This window comes from Columba livia, chromosome 12, assembly GCF_036013475.1.
Source record: "Columba livia isolate bColLiv1 breed racing homer chromosome 12, bColLiv1.pat.W.v2, whole genome shotgun sequence".
Lineage (NCBI taxonomy): Eukaryota > Metazoa > Chordata > Aves > Columbiformes > Columbidae > Columba > Columba livia.
The window spans coordinates 7402106-7422926 of record NC_088613.1 but is presented as its reverse complement, the minus strand read 5'-3'; the positions used below and the strand labels follow the sequence as shown (position 1 = coordinate 7422926).

The window sequence follows — 20821 nt, the reverse complement described above, 5'->3', positions numbered from 1 at the left end:
AGCTCAGAAAGATACCTGCAGCTTCAAGTGAGCACGCACAGAGGTCCGTAAGACATTTTAACATGAGTCCATAAGAGTGCTACGCAAGAGTCAAAGAATTAATTTGGGATTAACCAGTTGAAACATAAGGAGGAGAAAGTATGAATTCAAGAAACATGCAGACATTTTTCTTAGTTCAACCGCTTAAAAAAAAAACCCAAACCAAACAAAAAAGGCTAAGAAGGGATCTTTACAAGTGAAAACCTCTGAACTATAGTAGGTGAAGCAAAAAAGAAGTCAAACAACAAAATGTCAACTTTTCATCCATTTTTAACATGAAACTACACACTGATACTCTTTGCTAAGGACTTGTACAAATCTGCTCATTAGCTCAATGCCTAGGTCACAAAACCAGACAACTACGATGGTGGGAAAAGCAAGGAGACACTTACCTGTAGGGATGAATGTAGGCTGTTGCAACTGCATGTTGGCTAGAGCCTGTTGGTAGTGGAAAACGCTTGGGTTAAAGACTGTGGTGGCACCATTGTTTTTTTCAAGTGCTGGCCTCTTTGGTAAAGGTTGAAGTGCACCAGGCGGCAGGGCCTGTGGATAAGGGAGTCATTAAAGACAAGTGGAGTGAAAAAAAATAGGGGCCCAGATGTAGATCAAGCATGCAATAAATAATATGGGGTCTTGGCTGCAAATCACCTGCCACTGTGTCAACCGAGTGTGATAGGAAAGGGAGGAGCAGCTAAATCACAGTAGATGAAACCACAACATCACCAGGTAAGCTGTTAGTAAATGCACCAGGAGAAGGGGCAGAGCGGAGCAGGAGGAGGGATGCTACGGGAGCTTTTCAGCAGGACTGACTAGGACACATAGGAAAAAAGTATGAGGGGGAAGAAGGGGAGAAGCGATCACCTGGAGAGCAGACTATGAAGAGCAGCTGCAGGCAACACGCATTTAAAAAAAATACCAGCTAAGAGGAACATAGTCGATGTCTATTTAAAAACAAGAAAATTAGCGTAAGCATAAATGCCATGGGAAAAAAAGGAAAGGGATGCTTGCCTCTGGCTGTTTCAACACCTGCCTACATGTAAGTGTGGAAGCGCGGACACGTGCTGACCCATGTGTCTGGGTGCTAAAGCAGTAGCTGTTGCCAGTTACACGCGTAATGTTACGTTCACAGAAAAGCGCATTTCCATTTGATAGTAGAGAGGCTGAGCAACATGGTGAAAGACAGGCCTGATTCTCACAGCTCACCACCCGTAGATGTGGACCAGCTCCCAAGCTCTAGATGGCCTCCAACAGTTAAATATTGCTTGCCATTATTAACAGTGGAAAAAGCCATTGACAAATCTGGTGTTCCAAGATTTGGGTGGGCCCTGCGATCAGGCAAATTCTCTCTTTTTGTTTTATCACACCACCGAGCTTTTTCCAGCCCGTCAAACCTGTTTCATGATCAGACTTGGTAAAAAGTATTAACCAAACTCAGGAACTTGTCTCAGTGAGTTACTCATCATTCACCCAAGCATGTCTCAACAGCGAAGTAGTATGTCAGGTTCTTAGGAGACAGGAATGTTTCCAATAATTTACAGCTCTTCATTGTACCCAAGTAGAAACCACATTTTTTTCTCCACATTGTGATAGAAAAGGGTCCTTTTTAATTATGCCCTGCAGTCCTTTTGCACGTAACACTCCCATTGACGTCAATGAGATTTACGCACGTGGAAGTCATGCAGAATCAGGTCATTTCTGCCTAGTTGTGTTAGTCTATATCGTGTAGCAAAGCAATAGCTGAAAAATAGGGTTAGCACGCCTATTTTTTTTTTTTAATAGGTGACAGTGAAGTGTTGGTAATGGAGGAGATTTAGCTAATGAAGGGTTACTGCTACAAACAGTGCTTGGGAGAAAGGAAACAAGAGATTTTTAAAGCATTATGAAGACCAACACACAACAGAATATAAGTGAAAGCTTGCAACAGTTTGTCACCATCTAGAAACAGGCTTCACTTTAATTTGCTATAGGAGACTGCTCATCTGAGAAATGTTAAGGAAGATACTTCCAGGCAAAACATTATTCTATCTCTATTCATATGGTGGCTTTTAGGTGGTTTTATTATTAAAAAAAAAAAAAAAAAAAAGGAAAATTAGAAGAAGAAATTGCATTTGAAAAACTGCCCTGAGACATGCACACATCCTTTGCTAATGCTAGCAGGCATCCAGTGCCAGCACTAGGACTTCATCTTTCCAGACTTCTTCTGGCTAGAACCAAAAGACAGCAAACACTGGACAACATTCTCAGATACAGACACCAAAACCTTTTGCTCAAGGTCTGTATTTTAGGATGAGGTATATTAGGTAAAGATCTAAGACTTTCCATTTCTAGGAGAGCTCTCATTGCTATCTACGTTAAATCTGGCTATATCTACATCTCCACTATTTAATGACAGCTACATGAATGTTCCTCCAGGCATGGGACAGATCTGCAGCTTGTAGAGACTGGAGTAACTCCACTTACATTGGAGTTGTTATACAAATTTACAGCGACTGAAGCACTTGCTGCTTAAATTCACACTCCTTACTGTGCCTGATTGCAAAACATTCTTTTTCAGATGCTTCCAAAATCTGCCTCAGAAAAAAAAAATAATTACTAATTATAGTAAAGTAACTATGCCAGAGACATAATGGACTTTTGACTCCTTGCTTTGTGGCCAAAGGCTGTCACCACCCCTAAAAGCCCATTATCCCATAATGGCAGTGCCAAAAGCAGAACAGCTGAAGGCTTTGGGACCTTGCCATGATGTCCTGGCTCTTTACACGTGGGACAATTCCTGAGCCCAGCACTGCAGTCACAGGGAGCACACAAACATCAACAGGCCATGGGGACATCAAGGCACAACAGACTAACCCATCAGCTCTCCAACATCACCCTTTGTCCGACCCTGCTACAGCCTCCTGGGAGAAAGGAGAGAAAGGAGCTGTGGCAGCCTTGCTACTGCTCCCTGAAAGCACCTTCAGGAAACGTCTGAGTGGAGAAGCCCAAATAAATGCAACGTTTCCAGACTCTTCTAAAGAAACAAGCCCACTGCGGCAGCTGTTGCACAGCCTAAAGGTCAGTTCTGCCTCACGGGCTCTGTGGGCACCAGAGCCAGGAGCCCAACCTGGTTTGTGTGTGGTTTGACACAGCCTCAGGGTCACCTCTCCCCTCCCAGCAGCTGGGGGAGCATCCATACAGGAGCAAGTCCTGAAGATTGTGCTCCTCCTCTTGCCAACCTAACTTATTCTCGATATTCTGGCACAGGAAGGCCCAGGGGGACTGACTTCACCATTTCTCCAGCCCTTGTGTTGAGGTAAGAGCCCCAAACCAGGAACACGCTCACTGGAAGGTCTATCTCCAAATGTGCATGAGAGGTGTCTAAAATTGCACACGATGAAGTTGGGTCAATACAGCTCCTGCACAGGGGTCCGACAGGAACACAGAAGCAAACAAATGTGTTTTATTTCAAAGGGGCAAGAAATTTTGTATCAGTCTCAAGATCTGCAGGAATTATATCAGCTCATAGAGATAAAACACTTCTGTCTTGCACCATGTCTTGGCTGTGAAGAAATCCCCCAAGTGTCTCCTGTAGCACCTACAAAAGGCAATGGGAAACTCCTCACCATATTTTCACCTTACCAAATTCTGTAGCTAGTGCCTCTCTGCTACAGGACAGGAGCTAGACTAAACCCTTGCAGCAAAGAACTTGGTGAGTTTACCTCATTCTGCTGCTTGTGATTTCCCTCTGGACAAGCTCTGACTATCACAGATGTAGCAGTACCCTTTGACAGTACCTTCTTCCAAACTTCTTTCTTTGCCTGTGTGTTTTTGTGCACAGGGGTATGCACCTTAATACAACACAATCAGACCATCTACACTGGTGAAAGGGTCCACGTGACAGTCCACACTGATCCCAGTGAACAATTCCCACTAAAAAAATGCCAGGCAGCTTCCCATTTTTGGGCTGGGAAAGTCACATTCCTGCTGGAACATGAGCATCTGAACAAAGAGGTTTGTGGCACTTCTCTGCATGGCATGGAAAACAATCAGCACGACTGAGAGATAAAAAAAACTGCACTGCATGCCAAAGTCAAAATTTCCCACGTGCTGGTTAACAACCCTCTCGTTATATTTTGCAAGAGAAGAACTGGATTAAATATTCACAACAAACAATTTAATTGCATCTCAAAGTTCCCCTCAGACCTCTGTCTCCTGGGAGCAGATCACACTTTCACCCCTTTGCACTTCGCAGAGAGGGGCCTTGGTCTGTATCTGGATTGCTACTTCAGTCCAAGGCACAACAAATACAAAATGATCTGAGCGAGGGCAGAGGAAGCGCCCATTCCCTGGAAAGCAGCAGAAGCAATCTGAGCAGTTTCCTCTAAAGATTATACATGCTCTTATCACCACTGTGAATCCTTCTCTGGTGTAGCCCTCCCAAAGGGTTCAGAGGAGGTGACGTATTCCAACAACGCGGTTGCGAACCTTCAGATGTTTCATAGCAGGAAGACCATTAAAAATAACTTCACCAATGGGGGTTTGTTCAGTGAGGGACATCAGGAGGGCAGGGGAGTTAAAGGGCTTTCCCATACTCTGCCAGACCGAGTCTTGTAGAGGTGGTTCTTGCCGAGGGCAGCGCTGCCTGCGCTGCCTTTGGGCTGCGTTTGTGCCAGCCGTGAGCAGCAGGGAGCAACAGGCTGTTATGTCATTTACAGCCTAATTCCACGACTGCTGGTGGAAGCTGGTCCCTAGCAAGGTCTCCCAGTGCTGCTGCCTAAACCTCTGATAAGGAAGCCTCTGGACTACTTAAAAAAGAACCCCAAAACCAAGTCTTCAGAGGTGAAAGGCAACGGATCAGACCCTGCTTCTTTGCTCTGAGAATGAGGAGCAATAACACCTTTAAGGTTTCACGACTCCTCTGTGTCCACTCTTCCCTTTTCCCCTATAGCTGTGCACCAGGAACTGCTCCTTTTTCAGAATGTATTGCATCCCATGTTATTTGGGATGAGCAGGACAGAGCTGTCTTCTACGGAGCCAGGACTGACAGCAGACTGGGAGGCTGGCTTTTGCCTTGTTATGAGCATCATGAAAACAGGTAAACATATTTGAGACTCAGAAAATAATCAAAGGTAGCTTTTATGAAGAGCTTGCAGGCAGAAGCCTGGGGAGCAGATCCTGTGCCTGGGACTGAAAGAAAAAGCACCCAGAGCAAGGTCCCTTTGCTGACACTGTCCCACTAGGTATGGAGCAAGGAACCAGAGTTGGAGCTGCAGCCACCTCCCCAGCTTACTGAACACCCAGCCAAAGTCCTGACCTGCATCTGCTTCAGTTCCCAGCACAGATCTCTGAGGGTACTGTCAGTGCTCTCCCTCCTAAATCTGAGCTGTGCCCATTGCACACAACACCTTTCTGCAGGTGAGTACCAGCCTGACACTGCCCAGGCAAGGCTGTGCTGTTGGGCACACCACAAAGAGTTGCTGGATCTGCCCTGCACCACCCAGTCCTCTGGCATATCCAGCACACTGCAGACCTAATGAGTTAAATTCTCACTGAAACATCATGTCTCATGACTCCAAAGCTACTACTGTTTGGAAAAACACTTCAAAACCCAGAGCTGTCTCCTCCCCAAGAATATTCACTGCCTCCAAAACACATCCAGGCTTCAGGAGGCAAAGCTCGGACGGTTAATGGATGGTGCATGAGGCACAGGATCAGCATGTCTGAACACACACTGCAACATTTCTGGCCAGGATGGGCAGTCTCCCCAGGCACTAACACAACAGACCAAGTGCGGAAGGCTTTCATGCAGACTAAGATGGTTACGTGCAAAAGCGAGAAGGTGAAAGGTCCAAGTACCAGGTCAAAGGTGGCCTCGAGCGGTCGCTTCAGCGATCTGACAGCTGTCTGAGTCTTAGTTAGCAGGCAGCGAGCACATGATGGCAATGGGCTGGGAAGGGGGGGTCAAGCACGGTAACAAAAACAGCAAGCAGAAGTGTGTCAAGAGAAAGCAACAATTTTGGGAGGCGAAGAGAAAAAAAAAAAATGAATGCATTATACAATATATTAAAAAGACGAGGCATGCACAACATGGGGTGGCTGAGTAATTACCTGGCCTAGCGGCTAGTCAGCTATTTTGCCTCGGTAAGTTTTAAAAGTAAAGAAACGTCATTGTGGGACACGTGCGTTAGAGCATCTTCACTGGGGCTGGCACAGCGGGTCAGGAGCGCCCAGGGATTAGCACCCGCAAGCGGCCTCGCCCTGGGCTTCAGCGCTCGTTCTGCAGCCACACGCCATGCAGAGCTCAGCGGGAGCGCTGGGGGCAGGAGCACCGGCACAGAAGAGAGGTTCAAGCACATGCTGAAGTGACACCCTGAACCGAGGACCGAGCCTGCCCCAGGTCATCGGACTGTGCTGCACCCACTTCAGCCAAGCAGGAGTAGAGCTGCTACTTGTGCATGTCAAGTAAGCGCAGGGTTGGGTCTCTCACAGAAATATCTTCTGAATTTCGATTTGAAGCCATTCCAAATCTAATTTAGAAGGTGCGCCCATTTGTCTGGCAGATGTTTTTTTGATCTGAGAAAACTGGGCACCATTCTTCCCTTTAATAAAGTCTTATTCCTCAACAGGTACAGTAAATGCACCAAACCTTGAAAACTCAATGAATAATGTAAGCTGTTTTGGTTGCGGGGGTGATGCAACAAGCCATCAATAAATATTTTAAAGATTCTAGTTAACAGCATACAAATAAGGTTAATTACGTTTTTAAAAGAAGCCAGTAGCATGAATAAAACATGCACTGGCTTTGGTTAAATAGCAGTGTCCTAGATAATTAGTGATAAAGCAAAGAGTCAGTTGTAAAAAACACAAGAATTTCGCTTCAGAAGGTTCTTTTTCAACAGACCTGGGCTGTCGTGTCAACAATAATAAAAATAGTAAGAAATCTAGTAGACAAACTCTGCAAGACAAATAAATACGGCGGTATAAATTGGTTCTTCAAATTACATTCAAGGGAATACTACAAGGATGCCAAGTGTTTAATTTCTAGAATCTTCCCAGTTCTGCATTACATTTAACCCAGAATGAAAGCAACTTACTTTACTGTCTTAAAAATAAAAAAGAGGTACTTAGAAAAAATTTAGTAGTCTTACTTGTAAATCAAAAGGAAGCAAGAACATTTTTATTTTATTATTATAAAAAAAAACATATCACAGAATGGATGAGGTTGGAAGTGACCTCTGGAGATCACCCTGCTCACAGCAGGGTCAGCTGAAGCACCTTCTGAGTATCTCCAAGCAACCTGTTGCAGTGTTTGATCACCCTCATAGTAAATAAGTTATGTTTAAATGGAATTTCCTATATTTCACTTCGTGCCCATTGCCCCTTGTTCTTTCACTGTGCACCACAGAGAAGAGTTTGCCTCCATCATCTTTACTTCCCCCATCAGAAATTTATACACATGGGTAAGACTTCCCTGAGCCTTTTCTTCTCTCCCCAGGCTGGACATCCCAGCTCTCTCATCTCCGGAATAAATAGGTGCCATTAAATGACATTCAACAGAATGGCAAACATTTACTCCAGCAAGGAATCTGATCCAGTAAGACTTCCTTGACTCATTTACAGAATGAGAAGTCATAGTTCAAATTAAAATGCAGGTGGGACCATTTTCACCAGGCCCGAAGTATCAAACAGGCCAGGGCGTCATCCTTGGTTTGAGTCTTGTCATTTCACTAAGCCTTGACAAAAGGTATCAGGCACAAGGTTGCTAAGCCTGAACAACCAGTATCTTGTCTGCTTTTAAGTCAGTGGAAATTTTGCTACTGACTTCAACAGGGCAGCATCTCCTTGCAAAGGATGTATTATGGGATGGGCAGTCTTTGTTTTCATTGTGTAATGAGGAAGATATACTGACACCTATGACTTAGCCAGGGAAGGTGCTGGTTCCAGGTGCTGCTGTACTTGTGTTCTTGTGACCTCATGATGCCATGTCAGAAAAATCACAGGGTTTGCCACCATGTCCCTAACGGGCAAGATGGACTGTCCCCCTCAGGGCTTCATGCTACAGCGAGCACACAAGACAGGATGGAGAGATGGGATTCGTATTGCACATGCTCTCAGCTCTCTAGTCAGCCATTTACAAAGCACTCTACTTTTCCACAAATGATGCATATGACACAAATGAAATCTCTTAGCAATGGAAATACAGCTTGGTAAGAGCTCTACTTACCATCGCAGCTGCAGCTGTCTGGTTCACCTGGTGTTGAGCTGCCTTGATTTTGGCTTGCAGGTGTGCAGGGGGATGAAAGTACTTGCATTTCTCCCTAGAGCATCGACCTTTGATGTAATCCATGCAAACTGTAACAGTATTTTCATTTGTGTCTATCATTGCAATATCTATAGGGTGAGCATAGCGGCAATCATTCTCACCACGTGTGCAATTTCCACGCTGAAACTCTCGACAAACCTTAAAAGAAAGTCACATTATTAAGCAGAACATCAGGTTACTCTTCCTTCAGTACTTTCAACATAGAATTATCAGTTCGGTTGGCCACATCAAACTACATGTACTCTAAATCCATGTTCATCTTGGGTAGCGCATACAGCCACAGTCACAGGGGCAAGTGGTGCTACTCACAAATGGTTCAGGGTATGAAAAACACACGTTACCAAGACCAATTGCCAAATGCATAGGAAGTACATAACTTGTGCAGAATGGAATGCAACTCCAGGAAGTTAACATCGTTTACCAAAACTTTTGGAGCTCAGGATTCCTCCTCTGTCTCTAAAGCTTAAATGATTAATAACTCTGCCCTTTATGTCTCAGCTGGATACGGAACGTACTCAAGGGCAGGACATCTTAATTCTAAATGTTGCATGCTGCTGTTATTTTCAACAAGTACCTTGCCTTTAATATGAGGAGCCTCTTCCACATCAACAGTCTTAGTGCCCTCCACAATAAAACTCCGACCCTGGGGTTACATGACAGTGTGTTTGATTATACTGCAACGTGTTCATACGGTGTTACCAAAATTGCCAGCTTTAAGAAGATCTTGCTGATCCTTTTAAGTTATGAACACTGAAGCATCAAAGGTAGGGAAAAAGGTTTCACAAAATGGTTCTGCAAGGTTTCCTTGTGTGAGGAACTCAGAGAAATTGTTGAGGACTATAGCTGGTAGTATAGATCACATACCAGTAGGGAAAGCTGAGACATCGTGCAAGAACAGAATCAATCAGCAAGGAAATATAACATATATAACACAAAACTATATGTTTTTAAATAACACCCTTCTCTACTATCTTCCTGTGCTATAATTTACAGCTGCAGGGGCCTCTGAATTCAGGTTCTCAGCCCTTATCTCCTGCAGAGCCTCTGCTCAGGGTTTGAAAGACATTTACGGCTCCTCCAACACTAAGCCCCAGCATGCCCGGCCAGCAGGGGGAGGGGGACATGTCTTTCCAATGCCCCGTACCCCAACATTCCCAAGAGTGTAATGCTTAAAACTTTCTGTAAAAGCTCGATAAACCTATCTCCAGACAAGGCAAGTGTCTGTTACTTCCAAAGCATGTCCCACTCAACTGGGAGAAACAGTAATCCATCCATTTGCATTTTTTTAAGTGCGGCAGATCACAGACATAAACCAACCATTCCAGCCCTGTTCTAACCCACTGAAATCAGAAGAGCGACTGCTTCCAAATTTCCAGTGCCTTCCAAGGTTCTGGGATCAGGTCCTGCATGAGTCTGCTCAAGCAGAGAGCAGCAGCCCCGGGCAGAAAAGCTGCACGTTAAATTTTGCGCTGTGCCGCATCAGGTCATTCTAGCAGAGAGCAACAGCTGGGACCACATGCCTTGTTCTTTCCCATCAGCAGTATCGTATCAGACATCCAAATACCTCCAGTTTATCCGTACGCATCAGTTTCTGCCCAGCAGAGCCTCCCGGCACTGTAACAGTAGGATTTCCAGAAACCAGGACAGGAGTATTTGGTAAAAGCTCTGCAGGAACCAAGCCCATCCCAGGAGAAACGTGACTCAGGTAAGGACTAAATGCCATCGTGGGGCTCGTTGCAAGCGATGGAGTCACAGGAAACGTCGTCTGTGTATAGAAAGAGAAAAAATAAACTATGAGTTAAAAACCCCTATCTTGGATTACCCACCAAAGCCTTGCAACACTTAAATCCTTTTAGATAATTTCATTAGCAACATCAAAATGCTGTGTTCTCCAATCTCTTCATTTATCGCCATTTTCTCGTGATCCATTCCTTTCTCCTGACTCGCAGATTTGTGACTCATCCTGAACAGAAGGCACCTTTATTTGCCAGATCAAAGCATATTGATGATCTTTATAGTTTAATGACACAATTAAGGATTTCATGCCATCAATTAGGGCAGGCCCAAATTAAACAGATTTCTCATCCCCAAATAAACGTCTCAGTTTCTATATATCTACATAGCAATGCTGTACAGATACCTCAAGGTAAACAGCAGCTTGAGGACCTTGCAGCACGCAGCCATTAGCTACATGGTTGAAAGCACTTTCAGCATGCACTGAGCTCCATGTTATCATGGCTGGTATAACCCAGGTAGACAAATGGGATCATTCACAGTTGGGTGAGGCATCTCTGCTACAGAACACGTGGAAGTTTAGCATTCTGCACATCCGGGGTTCATTTCAGACTGTCAACAGCCTCCAGGCAAAAGCAACTTTGCAGGAGTACCCTGAGCCTATTCCCTATGGGAAGGGCAGCAAGCGGACACCTAAGTCTCTAGCATTACAAAGTGCCAGAACTCGTGACTTTGGCAAGAGCAGGTGGGTTGTGGGCTTGGAAGAGTCATGGACAGAGTGTACCAGATGAGATGGACCACGTGGACAAGCACAAGGTCCAGGACTCCAGTTATGCTGTGAGGAGCGATGTCCCCTTGAGGAGACAGAAAAACAAGCCATAAAGATCTCAACTGCTTCTGATCTCCAAAATGGTGTTCAGCAGGCCCTGCAAGCATGGCAGAGCTTCACTGCCGGTGGCCATAGCAGCTTGAGCAGCTCTGGTCTGGGCAAGGAGCTGCCATCCTGACAGGTGGTAGAGATGGCACAAAGCTCCTAAGCAGGCGATCAGTTTAAAGTCTGTGAATAACCCCTACAGTCAGGGAGTCTGTACGACTTTAAAGCACCAGATCCGAGGTGTGTTTGGAACAAAATCAATTCCAGCTAATGAAAAGTCCCCCCTGCCCACCCCATGGACCAGAGCCCGCAAGGCAGCACTCCTGCTCCGGTACAGGGGCTCGAGCAGCCCCCAGGGACAGGAGCCTGCGACTTGCAGCTATTTTTATTTTCCCCTCAGTCAACTGCTCCACTGTGAACTCTGGGTTACAGTTAAAGCTTCTCGCATTCGCAGGTGTACGTGATGCCATCCTTGGTAGCTCGAGCCTCTACTCAGCAATAAATGCAAGTGTGCTTACCAAATGTCCTGTGGTGGCTTGTTGGTCACACACATTATTCCCTCCTTGCTTTTATTTTTGTACCTCTAGTCCTGTGGGTTTCTAAAAGAAATCACACATGGGCAGCGTGTTTCTTGACAACATCTTCCTCCCAGTACTTTCATAAACTAAAAAACACTTTGCTTATTGGAATCAGGAAAAAGCTAGTGCACAGTAACACACCAGCCAAGCTGTCCTAACCTATATTTAGTTTAATGATGACCCCTTCCTAAGGTCAGAGGGACAGCAAGCAGCTCCTGAGATGACGGGAAAGGGGACGGCAGGTCACTGCCAGCATACGTCCCACTTTCTCCTCCAGAAGGAGCCGTGGCCTCCTGAATCAGCCACGCTGGGTGCTTTAAGTGTAGCGGAACCCAATAGTCCTCTCTGGGAAGGATTTCCAATTTTCTATCTTTTGAGTCAAAGTCAAGCCCTGCTTCAGCTGATGGAAGACTTTAACCATTAAATCCAGAGATCCTGCAGTCTACAGCTCTTTATTAAATCACTTTCTTCTCTCTTTCAGTTCTTTGTGGCTCCCAGACATTTTATACCTTTTGCTGCTGGAAAAGCTCTTTAAGGATCTTCAAACACTGTGACTCCCTGAACACTTTAGTGAGGAGGCAGCATCCATTAGGTGTTTTCTTTTGTGTGAACACTAGTAATTACAGTGGCACCTGCTGAACTTCTGCCATCATTTGTACTGTCAATGCTATTTTAAGGAGTTTCTCCAGCCTGGCCAGTCTGCACAGGGTTATGTTGGGGCCCAACACACACTGTCAGCACTTGTTTTGTGTACCCATAGTAGCTCAAACCTCGCAGCACGTGTGGCTTGCACAAATGCGTGGGCAAATCTACAATACAGCAAGAGTCCTGGGTGTCTGGACAGAGCAGGCATAGCACTGACACTGCTCCAAAATTTCAGGAGATCCTTTTAAAGCAGGATTCCCCTGTCTGGGCTTGAACAAAACCAGCAGCCAGCCCGAGGACACAGCTGGTTTCTGAGATGGGGGAGAGATGTTTCTCCCACTGCTCAGAGGATGCTGGGGCATTTGTGCAGCCAGGGAGAAGGGCTGGGGGTCTGCAATGCCTCACACTGAGTGAATTCACCAGAAACCGGTGGGAAGGGGCGTGAAACGTTTGTGAAGAGGTGATATACCAGCCCCTCCACCAAAGCCACTTACAAATGGAGAGGCAGGTCCTTCTCCCTGTAACACACAGTCTCCATCTCCAAGGTTGCTCCCTCAAAAGCAGCCCCTCTCCTCCCTGGGAACAACTGGCAAAGGCTAAGGGATCTGAACCCAAGCTGAAGAGAGCAGAGGAAGAGCAACTGAAGATCTACCCATGATCCTGGAGACCTGCAGAACAGTGCATGACACAGCAGGACGGGCTTTTATCACTACCGCTGGTTGCTCACCCGTTTCCGTGCCCTGTCGTATCTGCTGCCGCGTTCTCGAGGTTTCACAGCTGCTTCTTCTGCCCAACTGAACTGCGTGCCCAGAGCCACTGACGGGCAGCCAGAGCTCTGCTCCGCACCCTGCCCACGAGCAGGGACCTCACACCTGCAGGCGTTTTCATCGGATGCACAGCCAGAGAACAAGCAGACCTCGCTCAGCACGTTACACCCAGAAGCACTGGGGGTTTTAAGTCTGAAGCGTGCGAAGTGCACTGAAAACTGCTCCTTTGTAAGCTGGCATCAAGGAGCTCTGTATTTATTGTGGCTGATAAGAGGAAAAGATGGGCTGCATTCATTGCCAGCCCCAACTGCCTGTCTTGGATTGGGAAATCCAATCTGGCTCATGCACCAGTACCAGTAATAAAGATGCTACAGCCAAACCCCTCCTCCCTTTACGTCTGTGCAGGTCCCCTGTGCCAGGCCTGGCCTGAGGGAATTTGAGTGAGTTTCTTTCTTGCAGCCAGAACCCTACTGTAACTTCTACTCCAAACAGCACTGTTCTCCTCAGCATGCCTCCCATCCACCTCTTGCGATTGAACCCAGCCAGGAGACCTGCCAGATCAATATTATGACTGTATACTCTCAGCCTAGTTGCTGGTGTGTTCTACGGCAAAAAAAACAGACTGAAAGTATCAACACTTACCCACTGCTACCCATAAAGCCCTTGCAAATTCAGGAAATACAGGGGCAGGTTTCCTTGCAAACTTTTATTAACCATAACACATGTAGCACTACCAGTAACTCCTGAGCAGGAACAGGTTACAGTGCAGTGGCAGATGGGCCCACACCAGTAACAGCTCACAAGACTGGTTCACTCAGTATTAAAATGCTTGCAAGAATTAAGAAAAAAGAGAAAGTTGCAATGGCTGTTGTGAACACACATCTTGAGGGGAGGGCTGCCAAGGACCCCAACAGCTCTGAGCTCCTCACAGACCCCATGCACGGGAGCCATTGGGTTGAAAGTGTCAGCAGAGAGAAGGGACCGTCTCAGAGCAGGACATTTGACACCGCTGCTGGTGAACAGAACCCGGAACAGCTGATTTTGTTAACAAACTAGAAGTTGCATTCAATTTGCCTAGCAGAAATCGTGCTAGAGCTAGAGAAGAAAGAGTGGGTGTGAAGAGGAAGGCAGAGGAGCGGCTGGTGTTTTGTGGAACAGAAGCGCTGCCTCAGCTGGGAAGTGTTGATTCTGAATTACCTCAGACCCTAAAAGGGGAAAGCCTAAAAATGAGAGAGCCAGTATAAATGAAGAGGTGTTGATGGCCTGAATGGGGGTGGGGAGACAGGTTGCTGCTAAGCAGCTACACGTGGAAAACACACAAAAAACGGGAGCAGCTTTTATTACAGCCTGGTGATATAAACACAGAAGATAAAGATCTCATACTGACAAGGCTTAAGACCCTGATATTGGAAACACAATTGATGCTGTTCAGAAAAAGCAAAAACCTGTGTTCCCCTCCAACGCAACTGCATGGGGCTGGCTGTAAAACCACCCCTCTAACACGATAGCTGAACGTGCTGGATGGAACCCAAAAGATCTGGCTACCTACCACCACAGATGCTCATTTCCCCAGTCTGACCTCAACGACATGCTCCTAGCTCAACAGAAAGCTCACTTGTGGGCTGCTGTACTGTAAAAGTCAGGTGTTGACACCCCACAGCACTGTCCCTGAGCAGACACCAGCTCCCTGGTGGGCCAGGGTACATGTCTTTATTAATTCCTAGTGTGCCTTTGACTAGAAGCTGAGATACAGATCAGATTTTTGCTGCAGAGAACAAATACATGCCCAAAACACCTGTTGAAATCTGTTCCAACACTTGTTCCAAGCTTCACTGGCCAAGAGAGCTGGCCACCTTGTGCATTAACCCCTCCATCAGCACCATGGGGAGGCATGAGGGTCACACTGCCCCAGGAGGGGACACAGAGCTACATTAAAAGTCTGGGTTGTCTTCAGAGGCATGGGTGACTCCGAGCTGTCAAGACAGTCCTGGCTACAGAGAGTTAGACAGGAAGAAAAGATGAAGAGCTTGAAAACAGAGCTCAGAGAGGGGACACAACTCCCCAGGGCAGCAGCAGAGGCAGCAGCTCCGTCCGGCTGCCTGTGCAGACACAGCTAACAGGGCAGCACCACTCAAACCACTGCCCTGCTCCACCAGCTCAACTCGGAGCTGGCGCTAAAGCACCTCCATGGCCAGCTCCAGAAGCCTGTCTCGCACCACAGCAAAGGGACAGAGCAGAATGGAGAGGGCAGGGATCAGGCCTGGGGTGCAGTGCTTTTTGGGGGGCCTTGCTTTGGCACAAACACAGCTCAAAACAGCCATATTTCAGAAACCAGACACAGCATAGAACAAAATGCTTCTCTGTATCGATGCCAGAGCCCAGCTCTATCCACCTTCAATCTGACTTTTACACAGTCTAACAGAAACAGAGGTGCAAAACCAGCCCAGAGAACTTCCAGCACAACTCAAACAGAGCCAGAAGTCAAGGTGAATTTGGACTTTGAAAAGTCAAAACTTTACTAGCTTTCCTACTTGGCACCTACATGGTCTCTCTAAGGTCTCTCCCAGACAAATACAGGATGCTGAGCAAATACTCTGCTTTGTGTCCTTGCCTGACTCATTTTAAAATGCTGTACAAAGCAGTCTGGTTAAAACTGCATCACAGGCACCAAACATTCACATGATTCTCAGCTCTGCGTGGACAGTTAGCAGAAACATCAGAGACTTCAGAGAAGTAAGCTCACACCAGCAAGCATTAATTCACACCTCGCAGGCTTCCGTGAGCTGCGTGCAGCAGGCAGTCCACCTGGGACACGGTTCTTTTCCAAGCAGCGCCTCCATTCAACAGCCACCATCAGGGTCCTGGCTCTTGGTCCAGCATGTAGATTAGCTCTTGCTGGATGTCAGTGGTGGTACAAGAGGATCTGGCTGCGAACGTGTAGATGTAAGCTCATAGACACATTCAGTATCATTTCAGGAAAAAAAAAATAGTGAAAAGCTTCTATGTCAAGTGCTGTTTGGTGGTGTTTCATTTATTTATTTTTTTACACGGTAGCTTTTCTGGTGAAAATGCACTTAGTCTAAAGCATTCAGCTATTGTTTGGAGCTATTAAGCACACTGTTCCAAATCTTGTCTCTGGCAAGCATCCCAATTAAGCAGGCATCCCGTTGATCAGCTTTCTGATCACATGGGATTTGTTCTGCTGCTGCATCTGATACAATGCTTTCTGCTTTGAAGAATTTCATGTGTAGCCAGAAGGAGGCCCAACCCTTCTCATTTAGAGAGAAAAAACATTCTCAAAACCTGCTTCCACTGGCAGCATCTTCAGGAAATCAAAGGCAGGTGAAAGAGTAATCTCTTGTTTGTCCTGAAATTGGTGTGGAGCAAGTTGGGCAGCAGGAATTAGTCCCAGAGCTCGTTTACTACGAGCCAAGTGTGGGAAAGCTGGAAGGGAGCAGTCGTTGCAGAAGAAATTTTTATTTTTCTTCTTTGCCCACGTCTCCTTCATGGCACCATTTAGAAACCAGGGACCTTCCTCATCAGATAAGGTTACCTCTGAAATGAGAGCACTAACCAGACAAACCAACAGATTCAGTCTCAGAGGCAATTTAAAAGGCAGGAGTCAAATTGCAGGAGTGAACTGGAGCTGCAAGATTGCAAAATGGGAAGACGGGAACTTTCCAAAGAGGAAATCCCAAAGGTGTTTTGAATAGTCAGCCAAAGAGCATCCACTGTGAACTCCCCACAGAGGAAAACCCCAAACAGGAAAGGTTTGCTTTTGGTACAGGGCTAGGAAACCAGTGCTACCATTCAGTGGGAACTGAGGATTTCCTTCTGATGTGCACGTACTTTCAAACTCCACAAAAAGAGGTGTAAAGATTACAGCAGATTAGAGCTTAAGGCACAGAGCGACTAAAGGCTTTTTCTGTAGCCCATTTTTATTTCTGCCTCATTTTTCCAACTTCAAAGTGGGAAGAATAAACAGCATTTTCCTAGCTTAGACAGCCCAGTGAACATAAAGCTGCTGACACGCACAGGACAACCAGAGCGAGGATGAATGTGGAAAAGCCTTCACAAGACAGGAGGAACATGCCAGACTTGGGAAATGCTCTGGTATGGTGACAGAGCACCATCATGAAAGGACACTGGCCAGCTTTCCCTGTGGAAACACAGCTCCATCACAAGCCCTTACACTAAACAGCACAAAGCTTCCACCAAGGAAAAACCCTTCCCTGGTCTCTTGTGAGAATAAACCAGACACCTCAGCTTTTCAAAGCCAGGGTGACAGATGCTGACTCTGAAGCCTCATCTGGGCAGAGAAACCAGGTGCTGTAGGTGGGAGACCAGGAGGCCAAGTGCAGTCTGGTTCACAGACTCATACATCTTCAGGCTGGAAGAGTCTGTCCTGGGGATCCAGCCAGACACAGCCCAGAGAACCTCACTCAACAACCGCATGTTGCCCCAGGAAAGACAGCCCCAACTTCAAATGGAGAATTCCTAATTAGGCTCTCAGTTAAAAATGTGCAGCTTGTTTATGTCAGCACTGAAGAGCTGCTTCAAGACCTCTGACATTTCTTAAAATACACATAGCAACAGAATCAAACCCAGCTGACAAATGTCACCCACTCACAGATAAACCAACCAACAGACACAAGCCATCCTCCCTCTGGTGTAAAAGGATTCTCCAGCTTGAAAACCTGTTTTAACCGATAGGCTACAGCAGGGACAGGCTCCTCTGAACCACCTCATCTGCAAACCCCCATTTCCCACAGGCTCCCCTCCCTACCTGAAAAGAAGCATTTCTTTCCTGCTGTTAGTATAAAACAGCATTACTGTGAAAAACAAGTGACAGGGCTGTGACATTAACACAACTCTCTGCTGGGACAACGGCAATGAAAGCAGCCTTCACTCCCAGGTATAAAAGTTTTACAGTCTGGGTAAGATTAATCTTCCCCAATTTGAGCCCACCAGTGCAATGCACCTAGTCCAAAGGGAGGCAGCTGTCCTCTCGCCACAGCATAGAAGACTCCAGCATCCTCACCCCAGTGTAAACCAGCTATCCAAAATAAGATCCATTTGAATCAAGCCACTTGGGACTTCTGGGATGTGCAGGAATCACCTGGTCAAAAGTCTACCTGGTGCTAGGACCCTTGCATTTGACACCCCAAATCTCACAGCTCCTTAGTTATCAGAGGAAAGGGGAGCCGCAGCTTGCGAGAAGATACAAAGGTAGCTTCAGACACCCCTATGAAGATGCTGCCCAACTCCACGCAGCACAACCAACCACCTGAGCAAAAGCACAGGGCTGGTGCCTCTGTAAGCAAACACGAAAGAGAAACATGGAGCAGCATGAACCTGATTTATTGCTGCGACTTACAATGGGTTGTAGTTGCGCGCCTGGCAGCATGAACTGCATTTGCTGAGCAAACATGGCCGCGGCTGTCTTCTGCTGGATCAGGTTGTTGCGTCCATTTATTTCAAGTTGTGTTTTTAAGTGTGGGGGAGGGTGGAGATATTTGCAGTTCTCTCGGGTACACCGGCCCTAAAAAACATAATGAAACAGCATTTCAGTGAATGTAACACTCAGGGCAGCCAGGGAAATTTAATTAAGGATTGTTTGGGTTACTGTAACAACACAACCGTCTAGGCAGAGGCAGTTTGGTAGCTACTGTACCTCTTCTGTGATTTTTCCACAGCAGTGCAATACTTACATGAAGAGAAGAGCAACATGACTTCTCCCGCAGTAACACTAACCAAATACTATCAAGCTAAACCCAAAAGTTAGGCTTCCTGATGTTAAAATGATTGTTGCAAAAAAATGATAAAATCATGTAACGCAAATACTAGTATTTTCAGAAGCTAGTAGCAACGGTTCCAGAAACAACAACAACAATTTCCCATTTTCTCTTGTGGGTTGTTTTTCCCTCCCTCCCCATACCACACCACTTAATCGGCCTTGACAACCAGACAGTGAGAAACAAAACAGTCTCCATCACTTGCCCAGCTGTGCTGGGTAAAACACGAAGAGGGAGCTCTGCAAAGCAGCGCCTCTGATCTGCAACGTGCAGGTACCGAGATGCTGAGAACTGGTAGTCACGGGAGGATGAAAAAGTTTCCTCCTCTTGTTTTTATGGGTTAAAAGTCACAGTATGGTGCACCACTGTCTACTTGTCCCAAATAAACATAAGCACTAGGGAAATCAGTGAAGCAAAGGATCACTAATGTTACACATCACCTCAAATCAACCAAGACCATCGCTTTAAAAAGTATCTATAAACTATGCCGTGTTTTAATAGTGTTTGCAAGTAGACATGGGGACATAAATACTAACAGTCCACTGGACACAGAAAACGAGTAACAAGTTTTGTCATTAAGATGAAATAATTCTTGCAAAATAGTTTTTTCTTCCTCCCTCTTTCTCTGCACACTCGTTCCTTGAGAAACAAAGGCATACAGAATATTAAAAAAAACAATATATGCATACATTTGATAAGTAACTTATGGTGTATTTTTTGAGGAAGTAATACTTTTGTAGCTATTCAGAGCCTAACAAAACAAGGCCAGGCCTGGGGACCATCAAGCTGTTACATGACAGATAACTAATAATTGCTCCTGCAGCCAGCAAAGGAGCAGGACCACCCACTACCCAGCCTGGCCCTGGTGCTCTCATCAAGGGCTGGACACCGAGTTCTCAGTCTCAATTTGCTTTCAAAATAAGGGGCACATGGGGTGACCCCACATACCTGCTCCTGTCAGCAGGACCACAGGCAGCACAGCCATAACCCTGTAACCAGGTCCACAAATGTAACCCCACCACACTCAGAGCACAGACTGGGGGGAAAACCCCCAGGATGGGACCTGCCTGCAATCCCAGGTGCTCCCCTAGGGATTTTTAGGACCTGTCTCTGTCTGTACAAATGTATGGGTGGAATCACTGGACAGTCTGGGGACCATTGCACAAAAGAGTCAACACCATGACCCACTGCAGGGGCTGCTTTTGAAGCCCCAGCCAGGCTCCTTGGCAGGTCACTGGAGAGCAGAGACCTGCAAGCTGATCTGTGGTGTGAAATGGGCTGCATGATAGAGCATCATGAGAAACAGCCTTCTCTTTCATCTGCTTCACGGGTATCAGAGTTACACAAAACTCCTGGCTTCCTGTTGTTATTTAGAGAAGAATAATTAAATGCAAGAAGCAATGGGCTAAACCCATTGGGACAGGAAAAAGCCACTCCCAAACTTCAGCAGCCTGCCTTTGCAGAGTGAGACTCTGCCCTGCTCCTAGAAGAGCCCAGTGGCTCTCAACAACACAACTGAAAGAGGCTTTTTAACGCCATTGTTTTGGCTTCTCAGCAATGCAACAGCCCCAGATCCCCAGCAGCAACTTAATTGCTCACAAGCCCTGAGGACCTGAATCTTCATCACCAGACACTTTCTTACATCTGTGTCAAATGAGGATAAAATGGCACCACACAGCTGGCTGGTGCTCAGTCGACCCAGCACTACCACAAGGTAAATAGCTGCATTAATCATCAGCACTAGGTAGGTCTGGGTCATCTTTCCAGCTGCATGGGACCAGGTTCCTCCACAGCCCTTCCCATCACCTGGGACCCAACAAGAGTCCAGGTATTCAGGCTCAGAGCATATTGGCAGCATCCCATCTCCACAACCTCTGTGGGGCTGGCCAGGTGGCTGCAGACCAGGAGAAGACCCCACAGAGCAGGAGGTTATCAATGGCCAGGCAGCTGCTCTGTTCCAAGCTCCAGCCTTCAAGGGCTTTGAAACTCATCAGCCTTAGAAATTCCTCCTGGTTCATACTTGGCACAAGTGCTTCGGGTTGAGAAAACACTTAATTTCAACCAAATTTGGCATAAATCTGTGTAGA

The 20821-nt window shown here is 46.4% G+C and overlaps 1 protein-coding gene across 14 annotated transcripts in view; it reads right to left on the bottom strand.

Moving 5' to 3' along the window:
* Positions 1–20821, bottom strand: part of MBNL3 (muscleblind like splicing regulator 3) — a 94324-nt gene that overhangs the window by 16305 nt on the left and 57198 nt on the right. For 12 of the 14 annotated variants that reach the window (XR_010475648.1, XM_065077631.1, XM_065077628.1 and 9 more), the window contains 4 exons: positions 18317–18481; positions 9906–10106; positions 8243–8479; positions 432–582 (listed from right to left, as the gene is read on the bottom strand). Coding sequence is in view for 12 of the 14 variants with exons in the window: in XM_065077631.1 (XP_064933703.1) it covers positions 432–582; positions 8243–8479; positions 9906–10106; positions 18317–18481 (754 nt within the window). In the remaining 2 variants the exon portion in view is untranslated. The remainder of the gene's footprint in view (positions 1–431; positions 583–8242; positions 8480–9905; positions 10107–18316; positions 18482–20821) is intronic. The other 2 variants (XR_010475649.1, XM_065077637.1) reach the window with 1 other exon arrangement.